This window comes from Lathamus discolor, chromosome 6 (assembly GCF_037157495.1).
Source record: "Lathamus discolor isolate bLatDis1 chromosome 6, bLatDis1.hap1, whole genome shotgun sequence".
Taxonomy (NCBI): Eukaryota; Metazoa; Chordata; class Aves; order Psittaciformes; family Psittacidae; genus Lathamus; species Lathamus discolor.
In genome coordinates this window covers 79,140,910-79,166,515 of record NC_088889.1, presented here as the reverse complement: position 1 = coordinate 79,166,515, position 25,606 = coordinate 79,140,910, and the positions used below count along the sequence as shown (strand labels likewise).

Below are 25,606 nucleotides of genomic sequence, written 5' to 3'. Positions count from 1 at the left end.
CTCTCTAGCTTTAGAATAATGACTTTGGCTCTTGAGTCCACTGGACTCTAGGTGGTGATTAATATGGTTTAACCACAAAAACCAGCACAACTCTGCTCCTGCTCTGTTCAGTTTTCACCATCTCATTTCCCCACAAGGGTGGCCTACATCAGAGCTTTGAGGAACTCCAAATTATTTCTGTGATACTTTTAGTCTTGTGTAAGTGAAAGTAGTTTGGTATCACATCAGACTGGCTACAAACAGTAAAAGCAGTGAAGAATCATTACAAACATTGGAAACCATGAATGAAAAAAGTGGGTTAAATGACAACTTGCTTGAGGCTGTGACTATACTTTATGGAATATGCAGGCTGTGCCACCACCCTGTGAGCCATCAGCTGCATGTGAATATACCTTTTGAATTGTACATGCTAATTAATAATGTATATTATTGTGCTGTTGAAATTATTATATAGTTATTTGATTTATGCTGCACTGCAATGAAAACATATACATTGTAGTTAGGGGAAATACTTTGCTGTCTCTGCTTCTCTGTCTCCCTTGTATATAGAGCTATAGATAGAAAACCTGCAGATAGAACTCTTTGTCCTTGATAACTTTCAATCTGGGTTAGGTATGGTAGAAAATGAGGTATGGTAGCTGTATGAAGAAGAAAAGAGGTTATATTTATTGTAGAAAAAGATGATACTTAGATCTTTCATGTGTTACATAGTTAAGGTTTTCTATCTATCTTCTGGACTGACAGGCTTTCAGGTTACAGTTTACTTCACCTCAGGATAGCTCATCACGAGGTTTAGAGGTGTTCAGAGCAGTGCTTCCATACATAAGGATCATATGCAATGTGTCATTAAAATTATTTCCAAAGGTATAGATACAGTAGAATTTTGAAGCTACAGTTTCAAGCTTGTTATCGTGGGGGTCACTGAAGAACGTGACATTTAGTTTGCACATGCACGCACGTACACAAGTTTAAATGTTTCCTTCTACTTTTCTATTTTTAGGGCAGTAAGGCCACTGCTGTGGTCTCATTGAAAAGCGAAAGAAGATGTTTAACTTTGTCAGCTGTACCAGGTTTTTGGCAGTGATTGTTCATTTTCTCAACAGAAAAGCAAAGAACGTTTTAAATGAGACTTACTTGTTCAAGGTAACCTTACCACTTCTGAGTGACAAGAATATATTGCCCTAATGGATGCTCTTATATGACAATTCTGAAATGTGTGACTTCATTAAGCACCAAGTTTTCTTTAGGAAAGCTTTAGAAATTCTTGGGAGAAATATTTCATTGCAGCAAGCTGTAGCACTGCCACTAAAAATATATTGCTGATTAAAGTTTATTGACAGTCTTTGTAATGTGTTCTTAGAACAAGTAAAAGCACTGAGTGGTTATTGAATGTGAGGCACTGCATCTTCTGTAGTTAGTTAAGCTGTTTAGGAGAGGAGATTAAGGCACTGTGCCCTTCCTTTCCCTGTGTAGTTACTGGATTTGAGTATTGTGCAGAGCAAAACATTTTCAGGGTACCAGTGCTGCAAAGACTCAGACTTCGGCTTTGTCCCTCACTTTTTCACTTGCTAGCCATGCACAAATTAGGGCACGAGTTAAATACTTCCAAGGCCTTAAGGGTACATCTCCCCAGGAAGGGAAAGAATTTTGACTATTCAGAAAACAGTTCCTACAAGGGACATTTCCTAGGTTGAGCAGGGGTATTCAGAGTTATTTTAGCTGTGTGTGAATGTAAATACAGAATTTGCAAATCATACTCCTACTGGGGGACACTTAGCACCAGTAACAGACTTGCACACGACTGGTTCAGAACTATAGCATCGGTGTTTCTATTTTATCAAGCTGCATAGTCTGTGCTGGTGGGAGGGGAAGCTCTGAGGCATGGCTCTCCTCCACTGCCAGGTGGGATTCCTGGTCTTGTATGTGAAGGTTGAGCGCAGCAGACACTGCAGCATTAGGATTCCTGTGAAGCACTGTGATTGCTCTGCTATGGAACTCCCTACACTGCCCCAGCAGAGAGTAAGAGCAGCGACAGAGGGTTGCTGATGCGGGGTGATGGGTGCAGACATTCCCAGCTGCCATTACTCCTGAGAAGCCAGTGAGCACTGATCACGTCACAGAGCAGGTCTCTGAGGCAGATGTTTAGGACCCCTAGAAAATTCATAGTGGGGAGCAGCGTGCAGACATATGTACTGCCCCGTCGAGAAGAAACCTAGCAACCACAATTTGATCCACTTTCTATTGTTAGTGGCACCATCTGAGGCCAAACGTAGCCAATGCTGGTTTATTTTGTTTTCAATACTACTGTGTTTGGCACTGCAAATATCTCTTTCTTTGAATTAAAATATAATCAACTGTTAATTGAGAATTCATTTTAATAACACGGGCAATAGCAGAAAACATTACTGATATTGCTTATGTTGCTGTACAGAATCATAGAATAGTTTGGGTTGGAAGGGAGCTCTAAAAGTCATCTCGTCCGCTTTGAAATCTGATTTCTTACTGACATTGTGACAATATGAAAACTGCTACAAGTGATGACATCATGATCTTCAGGTGGAAGCAGAAGAGTTAGCAGGGTCTTGTCACATTTCTGGAGTTCTCTGGACTGTGGTGAGTCCATGAGCATTTTTCTAAGTGCAAGGATCTGGGGTTGTTATTCAGGTTGTTTCCAGAGGACTTCAACCCTTCCTTACATCTCTAAACTTAAAATGACTCATTTCATTAGAGTGCCTCTGCAGTTCTGTTGCAGTAAGTAAGAGCAAAGTACTGCCTTTGGTGTGTAAGATTTACAGTACAAATCAGAAACAGAAAAGGATTTTTACATGTCGTAACAGTATCAAGAGCTTTGAAAAGTGAGACTTTCATGGCTCTAAGAGCTAAATGTTGCACTTGCTTGTGCCACCTAATTTTTCACTGAGTAACTTTACCTAAGTTGTAAAATATTATCTAAGAAGTTCCTTATGGCACATTTGGTCTTACAGGTCATGAAATATCTGCCTGCAGTTTCTTCTGGCTCAAGCATCTTGCACTTGCAGAAATGGTCAGATATGGTGACAAGGGGTGTGCAGCTCAGCATGGCTTGAGCTCAAGCACCACTGCAAGAACAGCTCTCACTGTGGCTGTACACAGTTTTGGTGACTGATTCGTTCATTCAGAACTAAAGAAAATACACTTCTGGCTTGGGCTATATTTGTTGAGCATCACACACAGGGTGGTATGAAGTTCTCTCTCTAAACTTCCTGAAGGCATAATGCCTCCATGCCTCAGCTATGCCTTAGGAAAAGTGCATCACCCGAGGGGCCCACAGTGTGGTAAATTGGTGCAGTTAAAGGCAACCTTTGCTTCACTCAAAAGATTTATTACAAAAAAAAAAAAAAAAAAAAAAGTGTGACAAAGGATACCATGTTTGTGTTTAGATTTGTGATTTCTGTGTATGCGAGCACAGAACTTGTCATTGCATTCCCTGTGCAGTGGGATGATTTAAGACATTAATAACATTTAGATGCAAACTTCCTATTGAAAATGTGTGCAGATTCTAATGATTGATTTGCATCTTGCATATATGTCCTGCAGTTCTCTCCCAAGAGCTGAAGATAAGTTGCACATACATGTTGCATGAACAGTAACATTATCTACCAAAATGTCAAGCTTTAAGTAGAGTGATACATGGGAACAGACTATAGATTTTAAGGAATTTACTTAATGGTGTTCACCTTTTTTTGCAGTCAGATTTTAATGACAAGAATATCTGTATAAAGTATTTATAATTGTATAGATATGGATTATTTCTTAGTAACAAGGTTTACACTTTGCACACAAATCCTGCTTATACCAGAAGTTCTCACCTGGTTAAGAAACAAAACCCAAACCAACCAACCAAATAGTAATAGCTTGACCAACAACCAAGTTAACTACTGTAGCGTTTTAGGATACCGTTAGTTAACTCTCGGTTAAATGCAATTGTGGAATTTAAATTGTTGTTAAAAATTCTAAGGGTTTTTTTATTTTATCTGCAGATGAATACAGTCAGTTGTCCAGGTAAATTTATTGATTATTAATTTATTATGTTAATGCTGCAGAATGATATTTTTGTTTTGGATCACTTCCTGATAATTGAACTATTTTATATATGTAAAAAAAACGTGTATATACACATGGAGACTTTTTCCTTTATAACACTCTAAATAGTAATTTTATAATTGGGAAAAGAGTAACTCTTGAGGAAAGGAAAGATTCAAAGTTTGGATCTCTGTCAGTTCATTGGCTTCTTGCTGACCTGGCAATATCCCCTTTCTTGGAACAGTTCCTTCTCTGATGGCCTCTTCAGGCAGTAATGTGGACCTGCCAGATAAAAGCTGTGGTTTGGGTTTTTTTATAATTTGTCAAGCATCAGCGACTGAATGAACTTGACTTATTTTTATCAGCACACAAGCACAGCAAGTAGCCTTCCAGATGTTTACAGATAACACACAGGCAATGTCTGTAGTAGCAATTTGTAACATAACTAGCTTGGGTAATTGTCTGAAAATCCATGCCTGTCTCCAGTGATATCCTCATTGTCAGTCTTGTATTCACCCCTCCTCGTTGGAGTGTCTTGCAGAGTTGTCTGCAGTTAATATAACTGGCACCTTGAAAGCGTAGTGTTAATTCTGTGTTCAAAGTGTAAGAAACTGCTATGCAAAATGTAAGTTAGTAACCTTATCTTATTATGTGTTCTTGGTCTGTAGTTTTTAGTCTTCATCTCTGTTATCTTTACTTCAGGAAATCTACTGTGCAGCATATTGGGTGTTCGCCTTCTGTATGTATTGCAGACCCTTAAAATTCATTCTGAAAGCTGATAAAAGTACCTGATACTCAAATATTAATTACTGTATCTAATTTTTTCATTCTATATTTACGCCAGCTTCAGAGTTTATCATTGAAATGGTATTGATGCCATTGTCTGCATTTTTTTTTTTATTTTTTTTTTTTTTGATAGGTGCTTCAAGGACAGAGACTTAAGATCCATTTTCCAAAAGTTAGAAGAATTTACAAGAGTAAATTCTTGTAATAACAATATTCTTATGAAAGAAAAATTATTTATGCTGCAGTAAATAGTGTAATACATCTATTACGCCAGGGCTGGCCTGGTAGTGGTTGCATTCTAAGATAACATACTTTTAATTCTATACTGGTTGTTGCTTTAATATCACAGTATTTTTAATTACATTTTTCATAGTGTCCATTTATTCTTTTTAGTACAGTGTCTTTGCCTTCTGATTATTCCTTATAATACTTTTTGTGTTATGCAGGGAAATTAAATAAAATGCACTATAGCTAGTCTTTTATGTGTAAAAGGAGCTTATGTATGAATACTAAATATAGAGAATTTCTCATGGGATTGTTCCATGCAGAGGTTAATACATGCAGAGCATGCATACAGAATTTAATTTTGAGGCTTTACCACACAAGTGTTTTTCTAGAATGGTACTTGCAAAAAATACTTTCTTGGGGAACTTTTTCCTAGTTATTATAAAAGAGTTATTGCAAAAGAATTTCCAGTATAAATGCACCAGCACCTTAATTGTCAAGGGTTAGTCATATACTGTAGATGCAAAATAAACATAAGCCACTTCTTCCCTTCATGATACTTGTCATAAGGGCATACCAGAGACAGTTCCTAAACTTCTTGAGAAAAATCAGGGAAATACTTACAGAATAGGATACAAGGCAAGAATGTGGGAAAAGCTGTGGTGCTGGCTGGTGTTCTGCCACCCTGCAGGGGTGGCATTTACTTAAAGGGGTGTCAGAAAATGAAGAGCTTCCAGGCTGTGCTGCAGCACCATAGGTTTTCTTGAATACACTCAGGGAACCAAAGGCAAGTTCAGTGACATAGTGATCCCTCTGACTGGCAGCACATGTTGGACATACAGCTAAGGCTATTAAAAATAAATAAATAAACCACATAAAGCCAAAACCAGAAACACCCAACCGCACCACCCCCCCACCCCCCCCGAACTGTGTGTGCCAGGTAGCGGTGTCTGTCAAGCAGTGCAGATCATCTAGCTGAAAAAACACGTCTTAGTGTGAAATCAAGAAATTGATTAAAGGAGCCATTTTACATAATGCAGTAATTGCCCACAAACTGTTTTATTATATCAATTTTTTTACACTGTTTCTATAATTTTTTTGACATTTTCTACTTTTTTTGTCTCAACCGAATTGTTCTCTTTGGAATATTTTGCTAATTTGAGGGTAAGAAGAAAGGGAAAGAGAGAAATGCCTATGAAACATAGATTATTTTTTATGGAAGATGAGATGGTGTCCATTTGCATTTGCAGATTTACAAGGATTGTAGCAGTAGGCTCTTTTTTTTTTCTTTTTTTTTTTTTTTTAATGGAAATGTTTAATCTGAGATCAATGGGCCATAATAATTACCTGTTTCTTCCAGTAAAAATAAACCCGCTTGTATGTGACACTTGAAAACTTAACTCTGCTTAGCATTACGGACTGAACTGTAGACAGTTCTTCACCCAAATATATTTATGACAGCAGTGCTAGTCGGTACACAATACCAAGCCAAGGGCATCTGAGATAAATCAGTCCCCCTAGCTACTGCTATAGCACAGTAAATGATGGTTGTAATAAAACCCTATGAAATTAAAATTTTGGGCATCCAAACACACATACGTAGCCAGGAGAAACCTGAAGCTCTCTCTTCTGGAAATATTTGCATAGATACATACACTTGCTACCCCTTCGCAAAGGTAACACAGTGCACACAAATAGTCTATAGGTTTTCAGCACTGTCTCATCTCATGAGACTCTCTCCAAAATTTTGGGCTTCCAGGAGTCATATGTAGAACAAAATGTAAGCAGCTCACAGAAGAGGGTGGTCCCAGTTATTCCTTGAGGAAGAAATATTCTTGATTTTATGTTTGAAAGCATCTTCATGATGCTGTAAGTCACTACCAAATGCTTCCTCGTCTTCCAGTTCAAATCATCCTGTATGTTCATGCAGTTACTGACATTTGTAATGCATCTTCTGTGTCTGAGCACCTCAGGCTGTAATTTGCAGCACTGAGCTCTTGGGATGGACAATATTTCGTTTCTCTTTTGGGTTTTCACATGAAGTACATGAAGGCCATTTTAAATTAATACACAACATTGTGCATTTATGTACAAGCCCATACCCTCTCTGTATATTGAATAAGTTGAAGCATCATTTCTTTTGAATTCTGTAGGACAATGAGATAATGAAAACCAGTATGTAATAAAGCAATGCAAGGATAATGACAGTTTCCACTTGAAATACACCAGAAGCGATGTAAAGGGTATCTCCTTGTGTGTCACAGCATTTTTGTGCAACATAGCAAAGAAAGCACCCAAGCATTTAATTTTTGAGAGAAGACTTTTACTGTCAAATGAGTATCTAATGAGAGAAAACTGGAATGGATTTTCTAAATAGTATGAAATGGTAGGGACTGTCTCATAGTCACCTACTGAAATGGAACTTGTGCAACTGTTACGGAGTCATCTGGTTTTATTTCAGCTATTAAATCTACGTATGAATGAGGAGACTTCAATCGGATAAATAAGCAACTCATGATTGTGAAGTCCTGGTAAAAACCCTGTGACTGAGCAGCTCCAGGTCTGGCATCTGACTTGTGCTTTACAGCCTATCTGTAGGTATTAACTGTAAACTCTCCCTTTCCAAATGAAAACAAGCATATTGTTACCCTTCAGGTAGTCATATTTGCATTGTCTTTTTTGAGGTAGAGGAACAAAGACAAAAATGCTGGAGGGCCTTTCGCAGAACCAGTGTTGGAGCAGGTGTCTTAAGCTGCCAAGAAAATCATGGATAAGTAATTCCCGTGTGAGTGCTCACTGGAAACAGGATGGCTTCATACAACACTTTTTCAGAACACAGTCTAAGTGTGTTTACCACAATGTTTGTTTCTGGTAAAATATCTAGAATATAAAAGGCATTAGAAATACACTGTTTTTCAGCCACTGGGGCTGTGCTTCATTTCAAATTACTTTCTCAATCCTGAAAGAATTTTGAGTTAATGCAAAACAAATACTTGGGAATTTTGTACTGCAACAAAAAATAGTTTTTCTTTCACATTTTCAGCACAGTCTTTCTGTAAATAACTCTGTCATCATCATATTGTTCTCTTTGCTACATCACCTAGATGCTTTATTTAAAATGATGCTTTAAAAACCTGACAGCAAAAAAACCTCCCCAGGTGGTTGGACTATTGGTATTCCTTATCAGCTTGAGTAACTGCTGTTCTCTCAGTCTGTCCATTACATCTGTAGATGGCTCCTATTTTCTATTTGTGTTTCAGTTGCTTTAGGGCTAGGGCTTGCATGTCCTTATGAAGAGTTGGATGGCTGATAAATACATTTAAAAGATCTTAAGTCTCCCACCTGCTACTGTTATTTGAACAAAAACATACTCCCTGTTCTAGTCCTGTTCATGAACTCATCAGACAAGGACACCAGCAGTTTGCACAGTATTTCCAAAAGCTCTTTTCCTGTTTAAAATGATGGAGCCTTACAGCATGAGTGTCTTGTAAGACTGTTGTCTTATTAAAAGACCTGTAGTCTTGAACTGTTTTTCAGATTCTTTGAATTTTTTTTCTTGATGGAATACTTTAAAGAGAATCAATATTTGAGGCATTCTTCCACTAAAATCTAGTATGTGAGAGCTTGACATGATGACACTCAACATATTGACCAGGTTCTTCATGCAGTCTTGAACTGAAAGAAATAGTTCATTTAATCACTAAAGAGTGATTCAGTCCAGAATTCAGTCCAGAGACATAACAAAGTAAACTCAGGATAGAGAAGTGATGTATTTAAAATTGCAGGATATGCACAAGGTTTGCTTCTAGGGTCTCTTGATCATTAATTAAATATATTATGGCTTTCAGTTCTTCTCATTTCTCTGTACAGGTTTGCATACTGTAAATGCATTATTTATGTTTTCCCTTAAGTGCTTAGTGTGCTGCCAGGATGTTTCTCTTTAGACTGGCACAGATAGTGAAAAAGACAAAAGGAGAAAGCACATTTGGCACTGGTTAGCTGCACAGAAAGCCACTTGTGCCCTGATGAGCCTTTAAGATGTACTTTAATAAACTTGAGCTGATAAATAGATAGAGGAACAGGCAGATGGCATCATTGTTTGAACTATGAAAAATATTTTTTCATTAAGGTAGGTTTTGGTTCTTTCGTGGTTTTTTGTTTTTTTTTTTTTTTTTTATTCTCATCCTAGTAATGCATTAGCACTACACCTTGCTGCTTTTGCTCTGGAAAGCTTTTAGTATGCAGGGTGATGGGGAGGTGTCTGCATGGAAGTTCTCTCTGTGAGGGAAGACATCACTCAACTGGGTTTGGTTATTATAGCTAAACCAGAAGGTTTGCTATCAGCCATTTGCTGAACTTTGCACAAAAGAGATTTCCACCATTGGTTTTGTACTGGTCCTGCATATCGGCCCTTCTGTCTCCCGATGTTCCTTTTAGTAAACTGAACACCACAGATGTGGTGTTAGATTGAGTAAAAAATACATTTTAAAGTACAACTCCGACATTCATATGAAAGCTGTCTGTTTTAAAATAAATTCAAGGTTTTATTCTATTTGTTTTGTGGCCAGGTGTGGTGTAGCAGTTGGATGTTAGGACACAGTCATCCTCTACTAACTTGTACGTCTTGGTTCTTACTCACTCATTGCCTCTCTATTGTATTTCCCTCTGTTCATAAATAGTTATTTTTAAATTTAACATTTCCTGTTCTCGTCTCTCTGGTATTTGTCAATTTTATGTTTAAAATGACAGTAGAAGATAGCCTAATAGATGACTAATTAAAACACAGAATTAATTATCTGCTTAAATAGTCAGTAACTTGCTCCACTCTACAAATGTGATGTACTTTTTTTGGTTATTTTTTTCCAAATTCTGCCTTTCTTCCATTCTGATATGCCCCACCACCACCTCCCATTTTTGCAACGCAGTGTGCAAGTGATAGTCACTTTAGGTGTTACTCTTTAAGGGCAGATTTGTAAATAGACCTATGCTGAACTCCTACACCACTTGTTCCATGCCAGGGATCTTCAAGCGATGTACCAGAAGAGCACCTGTTTCTGTTAGACTGATATTTGCATATGGGGACTTTGTTGTAATACTTCTGCTATATATAGATAGAAGGTTTAGCTTGTAACTTATTTATTAGGACTGTGGAAAAACGGGCTGGCAGTTTTATTTTAAGTAACCTAACTTTGCCTGAGAAGTTCCCATTTTCATCATCCTAACAGTAAAAATATCTCATACAAGTGGGTCATGGTTCATGTTTTAACTTTTTTGTAAATGCAAAGTAGTGAAAAATGTACTCTGAATCTCTGAAAATATCCTCTAGAAAACATTGCATCAGATTTCTTTTTCATGTTTTATGAACAGTTTGCCATGCACGTTAATTACAGAAATGGCAGTGATTACATTTTCAACACTAATGACACTCACTAAAATGATTCTAAAAGTCCTCTCAAAGAATTTTTTTTTTTTTAACTAATAAACGAAACAAAATCAGCCAAGAAATCTTGTCACCACAGGCTGGATGCATCAACACCAGTGCCTTCTTCAGCACCTAGCAAAGCTTTTTTTTTGCTCAGGTAGTCCTGGTGGCAGGGTCGAACTAGAAAGCAAGCTGGGAGCTGGGTTACTTGAGCCCTTCCTGGAGGAGCCCCATTCTGTTTGTTGGAGTGGTGACTGCACAAATTGTGTTGGCATTGACCAATAGCTCATTTCTGCTGTCGCTTGGTAGTGAGTTCTTGCTCAGTAAAAAGCTCCCACAATCCAAGAGTTTCTCATAAACCCGGCAGAACATAGACAGCCATATGGAAAAAATATCCATTGGAATAAAGTCATCTTCAGTGTTTATACCAGATCAGAACTGGAAGTTGTCCGAAAAATGTATTTTATAACTTCTTTAAGTTTCTGAGTCTTTATTTCTAAGGTGTACTGTGAATACGTTGTGGCATCTTAGTAGTGGGATGTTCAGAAATGTAACACAGACTTGTGATAGAAAAAGTAGAAAGCTGCTTCCTGAACTGCCAGTGAGATGCTTAAAATGTCAAAAAAGCTTTTGTACTTCAGACTTGTGGTGGGTTCTGGTGTTTACTTCCTTTCAACCTATGCAAATTTAAAATAATAACCAATATATTTTTTTTTTTGCAGTAATTATTCTATTTAAATCCACAACTCAGTATTGTGTTTAAACTTATGGCTGTGTTTCTGCTATTTATTCGTGTAAGCTATGTAGCCCTGGCAGCTTTGTGGTGGTAAGAAGGCTATGCTTTCAGTTACTTTGTTTTTTTTTCTTTTTTCTCCTGTAGAGTTCAAAACAACAGATGAGTTGTGAAAGAGAACAACTAAGGGTAAGTGCAATGATACGCAAAATGTTCTGTTTCTTTAAAACATAAGCAGGATCTAGTTTGTGCTGTTGACAGATGGATTATTTTATTTAAGAGGAACATATTTAGCTCATTTGTTGCTTGTTGGTAAATACTGTACCTATCTCAATATAGAAGAGTTACGGTAAATACAGCTTTTTCTTCCATAATTTAGTGAGATTTGGCAGTAAATACTTCTTTTCAGGAGCACTCAGCATGCTCTTCTTATGCACAATGTGAAGATTTAGTAGTGGTAAATGTCACTGTGTTTCTCAGACTTTCTCCACTAGCAGATTGCTTCAGATAGGAAGGTGCTATCCTTTGGATTTTTTTGTAGTATGAGTGCTGTCAGAAAGAAGGAATGTAATGGAACTGGCAGAAAAGGTCCAAGTATTTTAGTGTGTATGTTGTGTACAATCTGTAAACAGGATGGACCTCCTGGACCAGGTTGCTGACCTTTGTTTTCCCCTTTTCCTATGTTAAAGTGACAGTGTTTTCGAAAGGTTTTAGTTCTTTCTCCCTTTAAATTCTACATATGCTATATATCTGAAGATGCTTTTTCACCACTGGTATTTCCTTGTTCAACTGATTGATTGTAGTATTTGTTTTGGAAGGGCAAAATAGTTTTTATTAATTAAAAAATAGAAGCCAAGTGTTACTTATACCACATAATGGGTATTTTTTTGAAATCCCATATGCAAGTAGAGAGGGAGAGGCAGGCCTCAAGGAAGTGTAAGGTTTTATGCAAACAAAAGCATTACTGGAAATAGAAAAAACATTTTTTGTTTGCAGTTTCCTAACCATCAGTAGTGCCTGCATGACTTGCAAGTATAAAAAATATACTCTAGTCTTTAAGTTGCACAGTGTTACTGAAAATTCAGCAGTTCTTTATATTAACTTCATCAACATACCTAGATACTTCAGCTGGTTTTCACCATATTTGCAGTGGGATTTTTGGTAAACAAGTTATGCAAGAATGATGCATCACATATTGTCCTTGATTCTTGCTGATGTGTGACTGCATTGCTATTGTACTGAAGCTTTGTTCTATCAGTAGTAATGTCTCAACAGAGCAGCTGTCAAAGTTAAAATATTGCAATACTACCCAAAGGACAATCTTTTCGAGAGGTAGCATGACAACAAAGAAAGTTTTCATTTGGTTTTATTGTTTTTATTAAGTTTTCTCCTTTGAATGAATGAAAACATTGTTTTGAAATATAATGGAAGGAGACCCCCAGCTCTTTCTTCAAGTAAATATTTATTTTTTCGAAGTGATTTCTCTACGTAGTGGGTAACATGTGATAAAGTAAAACTTCCATGTGTCTTTCTATTCCTGTATTACGTATTTAGATATAAACATGAGATCAGTGGTTATGATGACTTTGTGTCCCATCAAAATGGGACTTTTCATGGCAACTTTGCAAAAAAACACGTCTCTAAACTATCAAGATTAGGTGCATCTCTTTCCACTGCTGCTGTGTGTTCCTGTTAGGTGAAATACAATTATCAGTGTAAACTCCATCCTGAGGCTGGGACACAATGAAAGCAGTCACCACCCCAGAGTCAGAGCTTGGCTGAGTTACAAAAAACTACAGCCACCAAGAAGTCTCACACAGACAGGTACAGTGAAAGCACCAATCACATTGCCAGGCATGGGAGAGAGCTGTTCCTTTCCCCTGCCTGGTCTTCAAACACCGAGACCTTTACCAGTGCCCAGAATGCTTACAACAGCCCATCTGCTGTGACAAAAGGTCACACTGAAATTGTGATATACTGTGTGGAGATGTTTTGGTCACAGTTCAGTGCTGCCACCTTTGACTCTTCTTATTCCTGCTATGAACAGCCCCCTTCAGCCATGTTCTGCATCTTCAGCACTCTAAGAGTGGAACTTGACCATTCTGTCACTTTTCGGTTGGCTCCCTAACTGAGCAGTGCTATTAAAAAATGTTTAATTGGCTGAATTACATTTTTCAGGCCTGCAAGATTTTCTTTTGGGGTTTGTGATCTACCTTGAGTGCTTGGATATGAGGCAGTCTGTTCAGAGCAAAATATTATTTCATCCCAACTGAAAGAATTGAAATGTAACAAGAGAACAGGATTGGAACAACAAAATGCCAACATCCATTTGTGTTTCTGAGCTGAGTTAAAACTAGATTACCTGTAGACCATCTAATAGTATAACAGAAATGATGTGTTATAGAATCCTAGAACGGTTATCTCTCACTGTCCTTGCTTAATGTAAGATGACAATCTGTCTGCCACTTTCCTTTTTTGATTCTCCAGTCATTCCTTAATCTATAAGTTCTGAGGAAGTTCCAAAAGAAAGGTGCTTTAAGAAAGGTTTGCTTAAAGCATACCAGTTCACATAATTAAACATTGTGTAGCTACAGAAAGAAGTAACTAAATCTTACTATATTCAGGCATTTCTCACCTCTTCACTGGCCTTTAAATGCAAAGCAAAGACTCACCATTCTGAAATAAAGCATGTAGAGTAATGAAACTCTTATGCATACTGGATATACAATTGTAATATAATGTATATTGTAATACATTATATTACAATGATAATTCTAACAATGAAGGAAGTCTGTATATTTTAACCATTTTCTGATCAAACATCAAAAATGACAGTGACTGCAAGTTGGGAACTTGGCTTGCTAACCTGATAAAACTTCCAGCTAGACATTAGTATTTCTACCTGAATTATTTAAATGAGACTAATGAGAATTCATACAGAAAGCTATGGGAATTTCATCTCCAGCACAGCTGGTTGGGGTTTTTTGTTTTCCTCCATCTGGATACATAACACAAGCTGACTTTGGTATATTTCCATCCAATGCAAAAACAAAAAATTTAAAGCATTAAAGCCATTTTTTTTTTAAGTTTTCCTTTTTCTTGGAAATGATTTTCATTGCATGTGCTGCCTTGCACCTTTTGTTGGGTTTTTTTTCCCCCCTCTATATTTTTGTACTTTCTTTACACTTTCTAGTCTGGCTTCATTTAAATCAAGTTGTACTAAAAAGCTAGTGTGTTCTTAAAGGGAGTTGACTCAGCATCGCTCTCTCCAGGTCCATCCACCGACTGCTCTTTGTCAGTATTTCCTTTCAAGAACATAATAATACTGTTTAGTCCTCCTCAGTCTGTTGCGTATTAAATCCCAATTTATGTATCTCCTCTTGGACAGATACACCCTATCATCTTCTCTGATTCTTTCCTAGTGCCACTTGCTGGTTTATGAGTTACTGTCTAGATCTTATCAGAATTGTCATTGTGATGCGTGATAAATGACCTGCAAAGACACAGAATTCACAGCTTGCTCAAAATCACTTAAAAACACTTTTCTCATATTTAGGTCTGAAAAACAGACTTTGAAACATGAATGATCCAGGTTATTTAAGGTTGTGAAGAGTATCAAGATACCAGCCATAGGCAGAAATAAGCTGTAGTATGTGAAGCTATAAACAAAAATGTAGTGACAGCCTCAGAAGTCTGCCTACTGCTTCCACCGAACCTTCCTTACTTCCTTTGACTTTAACCTAGGATTTCAGGTATTTTTATCATAGCCGAGGGACATTATATAAACTTACAGGCTAACTTAAACCTTATGGAGCCTTGCCCAACCTTCCTTTCAACTAAGAAATTATGGTTTTGCATTATCACCTCAATGTAATAGTTTAAAGTGAACTTCAGTATCTGTATTTACATCTGTGAGTTTTGCTATATAAGCTGATGCGTTTGGTCCTTCTGCAGCAATATTTGATGAGCTCTCTAAGGTGGGCATAGAGCAGCTTTAAATTTTAATGTTGGGAGGGTTTATAAATGTTCCTGTGAATACCAATAAAATCTAATGGTAAATGGTGTGATTAACTTCCTTGATCTGAAATTTTAAGTGACCTAGTTGTTGCTCTAATTAACAGCTTCTTTCACATGCACTTATCAAGATGCATTAAGTGCAGCCAGAGTTCCTTCTCTGCTCTGAATTATGGGAAGGGCAGAGCCTTACTATCATCTTGCATTTAATATCAACTTTTTTTTTTTTATAGTATCCTAATTTTCAAGTAGACAAAAAGAAGTTTTGCATACAGTATCATTCTGTTTGTCTTGTCTTTTATATGGTCAATTAAATAAGCTGCAACATGTAGCCAAAAATGTATGAAAGTTATGGTAGGTAGAAGGAACAAAACCAAATGCATTAAGCAACCATAATCCTGCAGTGTTTAGCTTTCTTTGTGTCTTTGTTCAGTGCATTAATTCATCAGGTTGTACAGTGCTTAGCTGTGTAGATGGGGTTTTTGGAAAATTTTTAAAGGAAACTTGTGAAGCTTATCATTGTGGTATTAGCTTTCTCCAGTTATCTAAGAATAATCCATTGATAGTTTTTGTGTACAGTATTCCTCTGATGCATTAAGGAGGTAAATTGGGATTCAGTGGCAGATGCTATTTTTTTAAGAGTTTAATAAGCCAAGGCAGGGAAAAGGAAAAAAAAACCCAAACAACTGGAGAGAGGAAGAGAATCCAAGTGGAAGTGACTTGTGAAGTAGATGCTGGTTTTGAGCATTTTCTGAAATAATTTTTGATTTTTGATAGCATAGCAGAACATAGGTGGTGGCTGGCCAAAAAAATTGTGCTTGTGATCTCAATCTTCCCTCACTGGACTGGAGTGAAGGAAAGGTATGTAACTTTGTTTCACGAGTCAGTTAGAAAACAAGGCACTAATTCATAGGGCTTCTGCAGAAGTTAGCAGCTAGTTCTGACCATTAAGAAAAGTTTCATTGTTTTTCTTTTCCTTCTGGAAATCTCTTGGTACACATTTGCGAACAGTGTGTGTACATTTTGCTTGGAAGAGTAATCAGGAACCACATAGGATTATACATCCATCTCCTAAAGGAAAAGGTTTAAAAAGGGAAATGCTAAGATATACTAGTAGAGTTGGATCAATCCAATGTGTGTTTACTACTCATCCTTTTCTTAGGAATCCATGTAGGTTATGCTGCATTTGACAAGCTAGACAAGTGGCATAAAATGGCACTTCTTCAGTTTCTATAGTTATTCTTGCAGTGAGTTAGGTGTCATCATCTATATAGGGTGTGGTGAACATACAGGTAGGTCAAATTAATAAAAAGGCATTGTATTTTTGGCTCCTCTGTATTACACACTTGACATGAAATGAAATCAGAGTAATCATGGTCACCACATTACAAACAACATTCCCAGTGGTTCCATAAAGAATAATTGACAGCACGGTTTTCAGGGGAGAAAAAAAATATTACTGGAACTGAGATTTAAAGAAGAATAAAAGGATTATAAATAGTCCAACAATCTTGGGGAGGGGGGCTAATTGCAGGGTTGTGATTTCGTGTAAATTTTCATCTAGCTTGAAATTAATGTGTGGGAAAAAAAAACAAAACAAAAAAACAAACAACTAAATGAATGTTGTAAAACTTGTCCTGCTGGCAGTTCTGATGTATTTTAGGAGTCTTCCTAAGCATAGCTTCTTAAGATAATACTGGCCTCCAATTTGTTGTTTAATAACCGTGGTGATTATTAAAAAATTATAACAATGTCTAGGTAATGAAAATTGTGATGGGTCATGTTTCATAGAATCACAGAATAGTTTGGGTTGGAAGGGACCTTTAAAGTTTATCTAGTCCAGCCACCCTGCAATGAGCAGGGACATCTTCAACTAGGTGAGGTCATCTGAAGTGACATAGCTGCTCACCACAAGGATGCTGTTATCCTCTTAAAATGCTAACTGTTAATAATATGGTCCTTTGATCAAGAGAAGAAAGAATGCTTGCAGGCACTTCCCTTTGCTGAATATTGATGGTGTCACTCACTTCAGGTTTCTTTTAAACTCTTTCAGGAAGAGTGAAGAAGCCTTTAGGTATTTTCCTTGTCTTTGCTGATGATAGAATACTGTTCAGAAAATCTTCCATTCTTTTCCTGATGTTGTTTTGGCATCTTTCTCTTGGGAACAGTAGCCAGAGGATTTTCTATTGCCCAAGCACTGCTTTCTCTTGTATTCAACTTTGATTTTTGCACAGTCAAGTATTTTCTCAGTATGGTGCTTCAAAATTGCTGAAACTGAAGAGTTACAGTAATATTTGGTACGGCTGAAGCAGTGTTTTCAGTTACAACCTGTCCATTTAGCATGACAGATTCGGTCTAGAGCTGCAATGCACTCTCTGGAATTTGGCAGCTACTCGATGTATATTTAAGTCATGTTTGTATACAGACAGCCAAGGATAGGGATTTGGTTTGTGAGGAAGTCCACTAAATGTAATTGAGGTTCAGGAAGAGGCAAACTTCTGAAGGAAGTAGATTTAGATAGTATGAAGGCTACTGAACCAGCACTCAACATGAATTCACTATCCTGGTGCTCTCTTCCTCCTGCTACACAAACGTTAGCAGTACACAGTACTTCATACTCACGGTATTTGGGAACAGCTTTGCCATTTAGCACAGCAACTTTTGGACGGACCTTCTGCAATGAATGCATGCTGCTGCTTTTGCAGAGCACTTGCTGTGATCAGCGATGCTGTCCTAGACAGAAAGGATTTTCTTGCATATCTTGTCTTAGTTTTTTCACTTAGTTTTTGTAATTTCTATTTGATCATCTTGAAACCAGATCTTTAAGTGGAAAGCTTTAATGGTGTTTGTACTATCTTGCCTTATTATTTCAGGCACTACTGTTGCTTAGTCAGTTCGACTAGCAAAGATCATAGTCATCTTCAATGTCACACCTAATTCTAGCAGGAAATACTATCTAGTTTACAGTGCAATTTGGTGTGGTTTTTTTTTGGCTGGTTGGGTTGGGGTTTTGTTTGGTTTTGGTTTTTTCCTAGCTTCTTTCCGTGAGGCCTTTCTGGCTGGAGCGTGAGGGGTTTTATGGTTCTGGCTGGGTAGAGCTCTTTGCTTGTGCTACTTTTTTATTATTATTTTTTCACTAGGCTCAAGTGAAAAACCTGAAAAAAGCTTTTCAGTTGCAGGGAGATTGGCTGGATTTTTAACGTACTCTTTGATCCTTCTGCATGGTGGATTTCTGTTCTCATTTACTCATATACCAAGTGAGTGAGAAATTAGATTATTCAAGGGAACGAGACAGGCATTGAGACTATTATAATTACTGAAAAAATTACCTCAACAATCCAAATTATGTGGTGTTACAAAGACATATTCAGTGAGGCACTGACTACTTGAACTAGTATTGTTTAAAGCAGAAAGAATGAAGGAATATTGATTATAATGTGTAGATCAGGTTCTACTATTGATGGTAATGCTCTTTTTATGTTGTGTAAAATCCTTCTAAATCTTACTTGCTTAAACCAGTCAGGTTTAATTGTGTACTAAACCATTTAATTAAGTAGCTGCCAAATATTTTTAAAGCAGCAAAGTTACAAGGAAGAATAAGTTAATCCCAAACAAAAATGCAGATACATATATTGATATTAATATGTACGTATATACATATACATTGGACAGTAGTTTTTTTTAATATATTGAATCCATACCAAGTATGGAAGTTTGTTTGTCCAGTTACACTGGCATTTCATCAGCAGAGCAACACATGACAGTTATGTCAGTATGTGTGGCCTGCCCAGAGAAAAAAGTATTCTGAGTCAAACTAAAAAGCAGAAATAACAACCATAAGGAACTGATGATGAATACTCTGCACATCACCATCCTAATTTGCCCAATACCTGCCACTGAAGCTGGGCAACTCCTTCACTTCATGTATATATGCTTGAGAGACATCTTGTGCTACAGTCTTCCAGGAGGAAAGAGAATAAAACCAAAACAGTTGGCAGGTCCTAAAAGATCATTATGAGAACATGACAAAAAGGAAGTGGGACCAACAATACTCAATGTCTCGATAAATGACATTGTGGGATTAAGTGCACCCTCAGCAGTTTACTGATGACACTAAGCTCCATGGTACAGTTGACATGCTGGAGAGAAGCTATGCCATCCAGAGCCTTAAGGAGTGGGGCCAGGTGAACTCATGAAGTTCAATGATGGCAGGTACTATGTTCTGCACTGGAGTTGGGGCAGTTGCCAGTATCAGTACAGACTTGGGGACAAATTGATTGAGATGGAAGAAATAGGAAGCAGGTATTTTTATATTCATAGCATGTTGTCTAGAGGATTCATTTTATAAACCAGGAAGATTTTTACTAGAAAGGTAAAAATGCTTTGCTGATTTGTAACATCCTTATTGTTTCTCACCCTGGGAGAAATTGACCTTGACTCAGGAATGTTTCCTCTGACACACACACATCTGTTGGCTGTTAGGTATTTCGATCTTTGACCATCTATGTTATATTTAAAGACAGTATGGCTTAGACAGAGGAAGGAGATACAAGAACCAAGTACATCATATCACAGCATTTTTTATGCTCCACTTATACGGGAAATTTAAGCCCTTATGTAACAGGGTGTCTACAGATATATTCGAAGTATGTAATCAAATGCCATATAGATTGGTAGTCCATAGGTAATGAGCAAAAATACAGATATATTGTATTTTATAGCATTTCTCTTTCCTGTAGTAGTTGTCTCTTCCTTTGAATTCTTAGGATCTTTTTGAGTACAATATTGAAAGTAAAAAGTGGCCTTCATCTCAAGGTCACTTTCTTACCTGATAGCAGCTGCCCTCCAAAGAGCACATAATTAATAGTTTTATTGCCTTGATTTAGTGATTTCCTTTGGTTGGTTTTCCCTATGTGTTATGGATTACTTTATATGCTATCAGCTCATTTCTTCTGTTTTCCCATTCTGCTGAACTACTGCTTTCTACAACTGTTTTCATCATTGTTAAAAATCATTTATATAGCACCATAAAGTGTAGGCACTGTACAAGCACAGTGTAAGATATCACCTTTGCCCCAAATAGTTTATGGTTCAGATACACTCTTGATTTCTGGTAGACCTTTTTAACTTAACAAATTGTCTTGAATTTTAAGGTAGATCGCCTTAATCTGCTGTGTTATTCTCAAAGTTTTTCATTATCAAATTATGTTGATCACAACTGTATACCTCATCTTCTGATGTAGATAACTAATCATTTGTTTGCTACTTAGCATAAAGGTATTGTAAATACTTCTGCTTACTAATAATTCTAGGCCCACATTTATGTGCATAAGCATTTGCATCTAAAAGTTGAAAAAATATGACTAAAATATGAAGAAACTTTTCTAAACTTGTATGTCTCCAAATTATACCCTTTCTTCACATACTGACATCAGAACCAAGCAGTCATCATGTACTGACAAGGCCATACAGTTCTTTCTGTTTTGGCAGCAATGAGCCATGCTTGCTATATACTCTTCAGGTCTAATGGCTACAAAAGAATAATGGTTTCCATAATCTATTCAGTGCATTAAAATTATGACACCTCTGACCCAAAACAATAATTATTTTTCCACTCATTTCTTGTTTTGAAAAGATGCAAGTTTTGCCATTTTCAGAGGAATGTCTGGCTTATACCAATTCTATAATTACATGAGAGACACTGGCTTTTATTTATATTCACAGAATTTTTCCAATGTTTTTTAACTTTCTTTAATATATATGTGCTCCTTCTAGGATTCAGAAGCAAAAACTTTAAGCTCACAAAAAATATTCCATATGACCTCAATGTAATAAATGCATGCCCCCTCATTTCTTTTGAAGTCTTAAACTTAAAGCTTATCTGTTGTTGCTGGTTTAGGGTTTGTTTGTTGGTTTTTGTTTTTTGTTTTTTGTTTTTTTTTTTCCATTTCCCACTACTCTCTAGGAAGTGGAGCTAGGAATAATGGAAAATTACTAAATAGATCAGAAATTATTTATGTAGCTGAAACCAGAGGTGACATGAATGAGCCACAGTGTTCATGAATCAGTTAAGAGCAGTCAGTTTAAAAGGCTGATAAAAATCATAAATAAAGTCTACTAAAATGCTTCTGTGGAAAATTCTTCATTGCATTAGTTATATTTTTGCTGCCTCCTAGCTATGGCTTTGTTCTTCTGAAGGCACTGAACAGTATTTTTTAGCAGCTACATGCTTGAAAGACTGAGGTGAGAAAAATGGAACTATTGGTATTTTGGGGCGAAGGGTGAAGTGAAAACAAGTATGTTTCCACAACCTCCATCAGGAGTAACTATGGGGAATGAGAAACTTGCTATGAAAAGGAGCTCCTCTACCTAAGCCAAAGGCCAGTGATAACAGAGGCATCTCAAAATCCTAATAAAATCAGTCAACAGAGTTCTTAATCCCTTGCAAACAAAACCTTAGTAACCTACCCTAATAACACAGTGATGTAGACTGAGATGCGTTTAAAATATAATTGATGGTTACAATTGTACAGGCAAAAGCATTTCTGGAAATCTTAACAGTTCTGTATTTACTTCTTTCAAAAGTTTTGTCAGTGAAATGAGTGCTGTAGTTATAAAAAATGTTGGAGAATTTAAAATTGTTAATAAATGTACACATAGAAAGAAGTGCTGTAAAAATTATAGCAAAGTGGTTACACACAACTCTTCTGAGTATTCGTATTCAGGACAGTGGAGATACATGGTGTATACGGTCAGGGGTGTTACAGGTCTCACCTAGATACAGTTTTGTTGCCACTTGGAGCAGAAAGTTTCTTTGCTATTAATCATTCTCCCAGAAGACTGCCTAGGAACCATCAGCTGGAATCACTATAAATATAACTGGTCTGAAAACAGAATTTAATTTCTATTCTGTACACTATTCAGTTATTTCTCAGGATGTTGTCATTCCTAATCTGCAGAATTGTAGAACAACCCAGGACCTTGAAAGATAATCTGGTCCAACCTTTAGAAAAGGTTGAAAGAAAACAAAATCTCATATTTCAAACTGAAACAGTATTTCCACATTTGATTCAGAATCATCCAAGCTTTATCTTGAAAGCGTTGGAAAATGCTGAAGTTATTAAAAATAGAAAAAAGTTTATTAAGTATGCAACTGTAATCACACTACAATTAGTATGAATATAATGTGAAGAAAACTGTTTTGAAAAAAAGAATTTTGGCATTATTACAGTAAATAGCAAAACCAGATTTATGTTCCTGCATGGTTTTGTAAACTGAACTCCACCCAAATGCTTGCCATGTTCCCGCATTATTTTTGCTCCCTTGCTGAAACTGAAGCACAGTACTGATGCACCTCTCTGTGCTTCCAGTAGTGCATTATATATAACACTCTGTCAGTTATAACTACCTAGCTAAGTGCAGGAGGCACAGGGAGTGCATGTCCATTCCTTTCCTAGGTGGTGCAAAGAATGTAAACAGTGCTGGAATCTGTAACATAGAAGTAGTCTTAAAAGTTATATGTTAGTCTAAGATAATAAAAAAATATGCTTAATTAGGTGTTACAGCTCTCTAACTCCCATGTTCAAATATGCATAATCATGGAAGACCTTAATTCAGAACATCAGCTAATGTAGAGTCTCCTTACTGTACAGGGAGCATCTCAGTTCAATGCTCAGAGGGAAACAATGCAAAGTGTCACCACTGAGCAGCCATATGGGCTTTTATGTAATCTGATACTGCAGTCCGGGAGTCCTTCTGCCTCTGAAGTATTGCAGTAATGAGCTCCACTCATTTACAATTTTCCTGTTTGAAGTGCAGGCCATCATGGAAAACAAGGCTCAATAGTTACTACTTTGTTCTGTATGTAACATGTGCTTTGGACACACTAACTAAATAGACACAGGGTACCCACTTCTGAATGTTCTTTGCCGTTTTTCCATATTGGCGTAATAAATTTCATATCCTAAAGAAATCCAAGTATCTTTAAGTGATTTAATACTGTTTATTTGCAATGTTCGCTTTGCAAAGATACTGTGGTTTAGCAAGGTCTTGCTCTGTGAAAAGTGGTTGAGAGTGGTTAAGATTCCTTTGATCAGCATTTTGCAATTTACTCTCTATGTGGAGCCCAACTGAGACTAATGTAGTTCCAGAAAAAAGCAATAGAATACTGTTACCTAAGGTTGTGGTCACACAGGCACTGCTTCTTCTTGTGTGCATAGTTTTCTTTGAAGACAAAAGCAGCAGATGTTTGCTTTGCCACTTGCGGATGCTCTCTTTCAGCCTAACTCAAAAGTATCAACAACCTTTTGTTATCATGGGCAGTGCTTCAGAACTGTGGAGTAATCTCAAGCTGCCTCAAAATATTGCTTTCATGTTAGTGATTTGTCTGTGATGAAAGGTGGAACTGCAGATTGAAGAACAATTACTCATTGTGATGCTACCAGAGAATTTCCCTCCTGAGGAAAAAAGATAATCTCAGTTTTCACATGTACTCAAAAGTGAGTGTGTACTAGTCTGTACTACCAGAAGAATCTACGTTTTGATTTGCGAGTGAGATTGTATTTCCAGAATTTCACTGCCTTCAGAATGGGGTGTAATTTACTTTGTTTTGTTTTGTTCCAGTGTCGGTACACATGCATTTGCTGTAGGAAATAGTTAAATTTGCATTTTATTGCTGGGAAAGAAGTATCCAAGTGATGTGAAGCATGAACCCCTTAGGAAAATAGAAAATACATAGATTCAGAGCATCTCAGAACACAAATTAAATATTTAGCGTACAGGCTGGATCCCTCCTAATGGTGTCTGAGGTAAACATAGCATCTCTAATGTACAGTCAATTTAATAACTGAAAGGATGGGCAAGTAATGTAAGGAGACAATACTGTGAGTATTTTGATTTCATACAAAATAAATGTGTGATAAATAAACTTTGTAATTGTGAGAATGTGTAGTCAGGGAATCCAACTTCACTTTGCTGAAGGAATTTCTGCTAGTATAAGGCAGCAGTGGGGTGGACAGAAGGCTACATGTTTGTTTGCTTATTGGCTAGTTTACTAATCTCTCAGTGGCTGTGCACATGGGTACAGAATCGGAACACTGATCTACTTCCTTTTAATACACACAGGCAAAAGTACTCCAAATTTGTCCTTTTGCAATAAGCTGCATACTCCCAAAATTTTTAAGACAAGGAGGAAAAAAAATTATTCCTGCTGTGGGGATGCTGCACGGGGTATAGTGACCTGGTTATCTGCTAGCAGTGTGGGGGACACAGTGCAGAATTATGTGTCTCAGTGTGTTCCTTGGACTAATGCTGTGTGCGTTTACCTGCAGTATGGATTTACAGCTACTTATCTATGTTGTACTACTATAAACACAAGTACTTCTTTAGAGGTAGTTGCATGTTGCACTTAACCTTCTTTTACAAATACCCGTTCTTCAAAAACAACCGTGTCCTGTTTAAAGAAATTCTAAATCTGGAGATAAGTATTGGTACTTTTTTTCTCTTGATATTCCCTGGTTTCCCTCACATAATTTGGACTGATGGGCAGACGTTTTCCAATATATTTGAACTGATCTCAAAATAATTTGACATCACTCGTGAAAATCAGAACTGTCTGGGTATACATATACATGTAGTATCACACTGCATGTATTACGGAAACACTGTTGCAGCCTTAACTGTTGTCTCACTACTGGTTTGACGTTAATACACAAATGGGTCCAGTAAATATCAAGGGTTTCTGGAAGAACATGAACTAAGGGGAGTGATCAGTGAGTCTCAAGATAGAGGCCAAAAAAGAAGATAGGGCTATGGAGAACATGTCTGCAAACATAAAGATGATGGAAAGTCTCCTACAAGACACAAAATGAAAGGCAGGCAAAGATGCCGAAAGTATTTTTGTGTTCTGGAAGGCAGCCAAAGAGGCATTGCTTTATTAAAGCGCAGCATCACAGCTTCCTTTTCTCCATGTGATGGTGCCACTAGAGCTCCTCAAGCAATATCTGATTTCCTTGAGAATGAGGAATAGGAATTTCAAACAAAATGCCAAGATTCTGAAGCCAGTTATTTCCCAGATCTATGCCACTGCCAGACCATCACTTTGGCTATGTACCTGACTGGAGAATTCAATATGTAAAGTATCTGCTGGGAATTGCATATATGAGTACCCCGTTTATCAAACACAGAACCTACTTGTGTAAAAAGTACTCTAGCAATTGTGCGCACAGGATTTTGTACACTTCAGTCATGACATGGTTTTCAAAAACAAGCTTTAATGACACAGGTAATCTAGAAATTGTGAGTTATGGTTAAAAATTACACATTCAGCTGTTTCGTTACCCGAGTGAGCTTAGTGCTGTTCTTGC

General features: G+C 37.1%; 1 protein-coding gene across 18 annotated transcripts in view; it reads left to right on the top strand.

Moving 5' to 3' along the window:
* RBFOX1 (RNA binding fox-1 homolog 1) overlaps positions 1 to 25,606 on the top strand; it is an 892,094-nt gene that overhangs the window by 495,175 nt on the left and 371,313 nt on the right. For all 18 annotated transcript variants that reach the window (XM_065683977.1, XM_065683981.1, XM_065683986.1 and 15 more), the window contains one exon: positions 11,376 to 11,417. In XM_065683977.1, the coding sequence (XP_065540049.1) occupies positions 11,376 to 11,417 (42 nt within the window). The remainder of the gene's footprint in view (positions 1 to 11,375; positions 11,418 to 25,606) is intronic.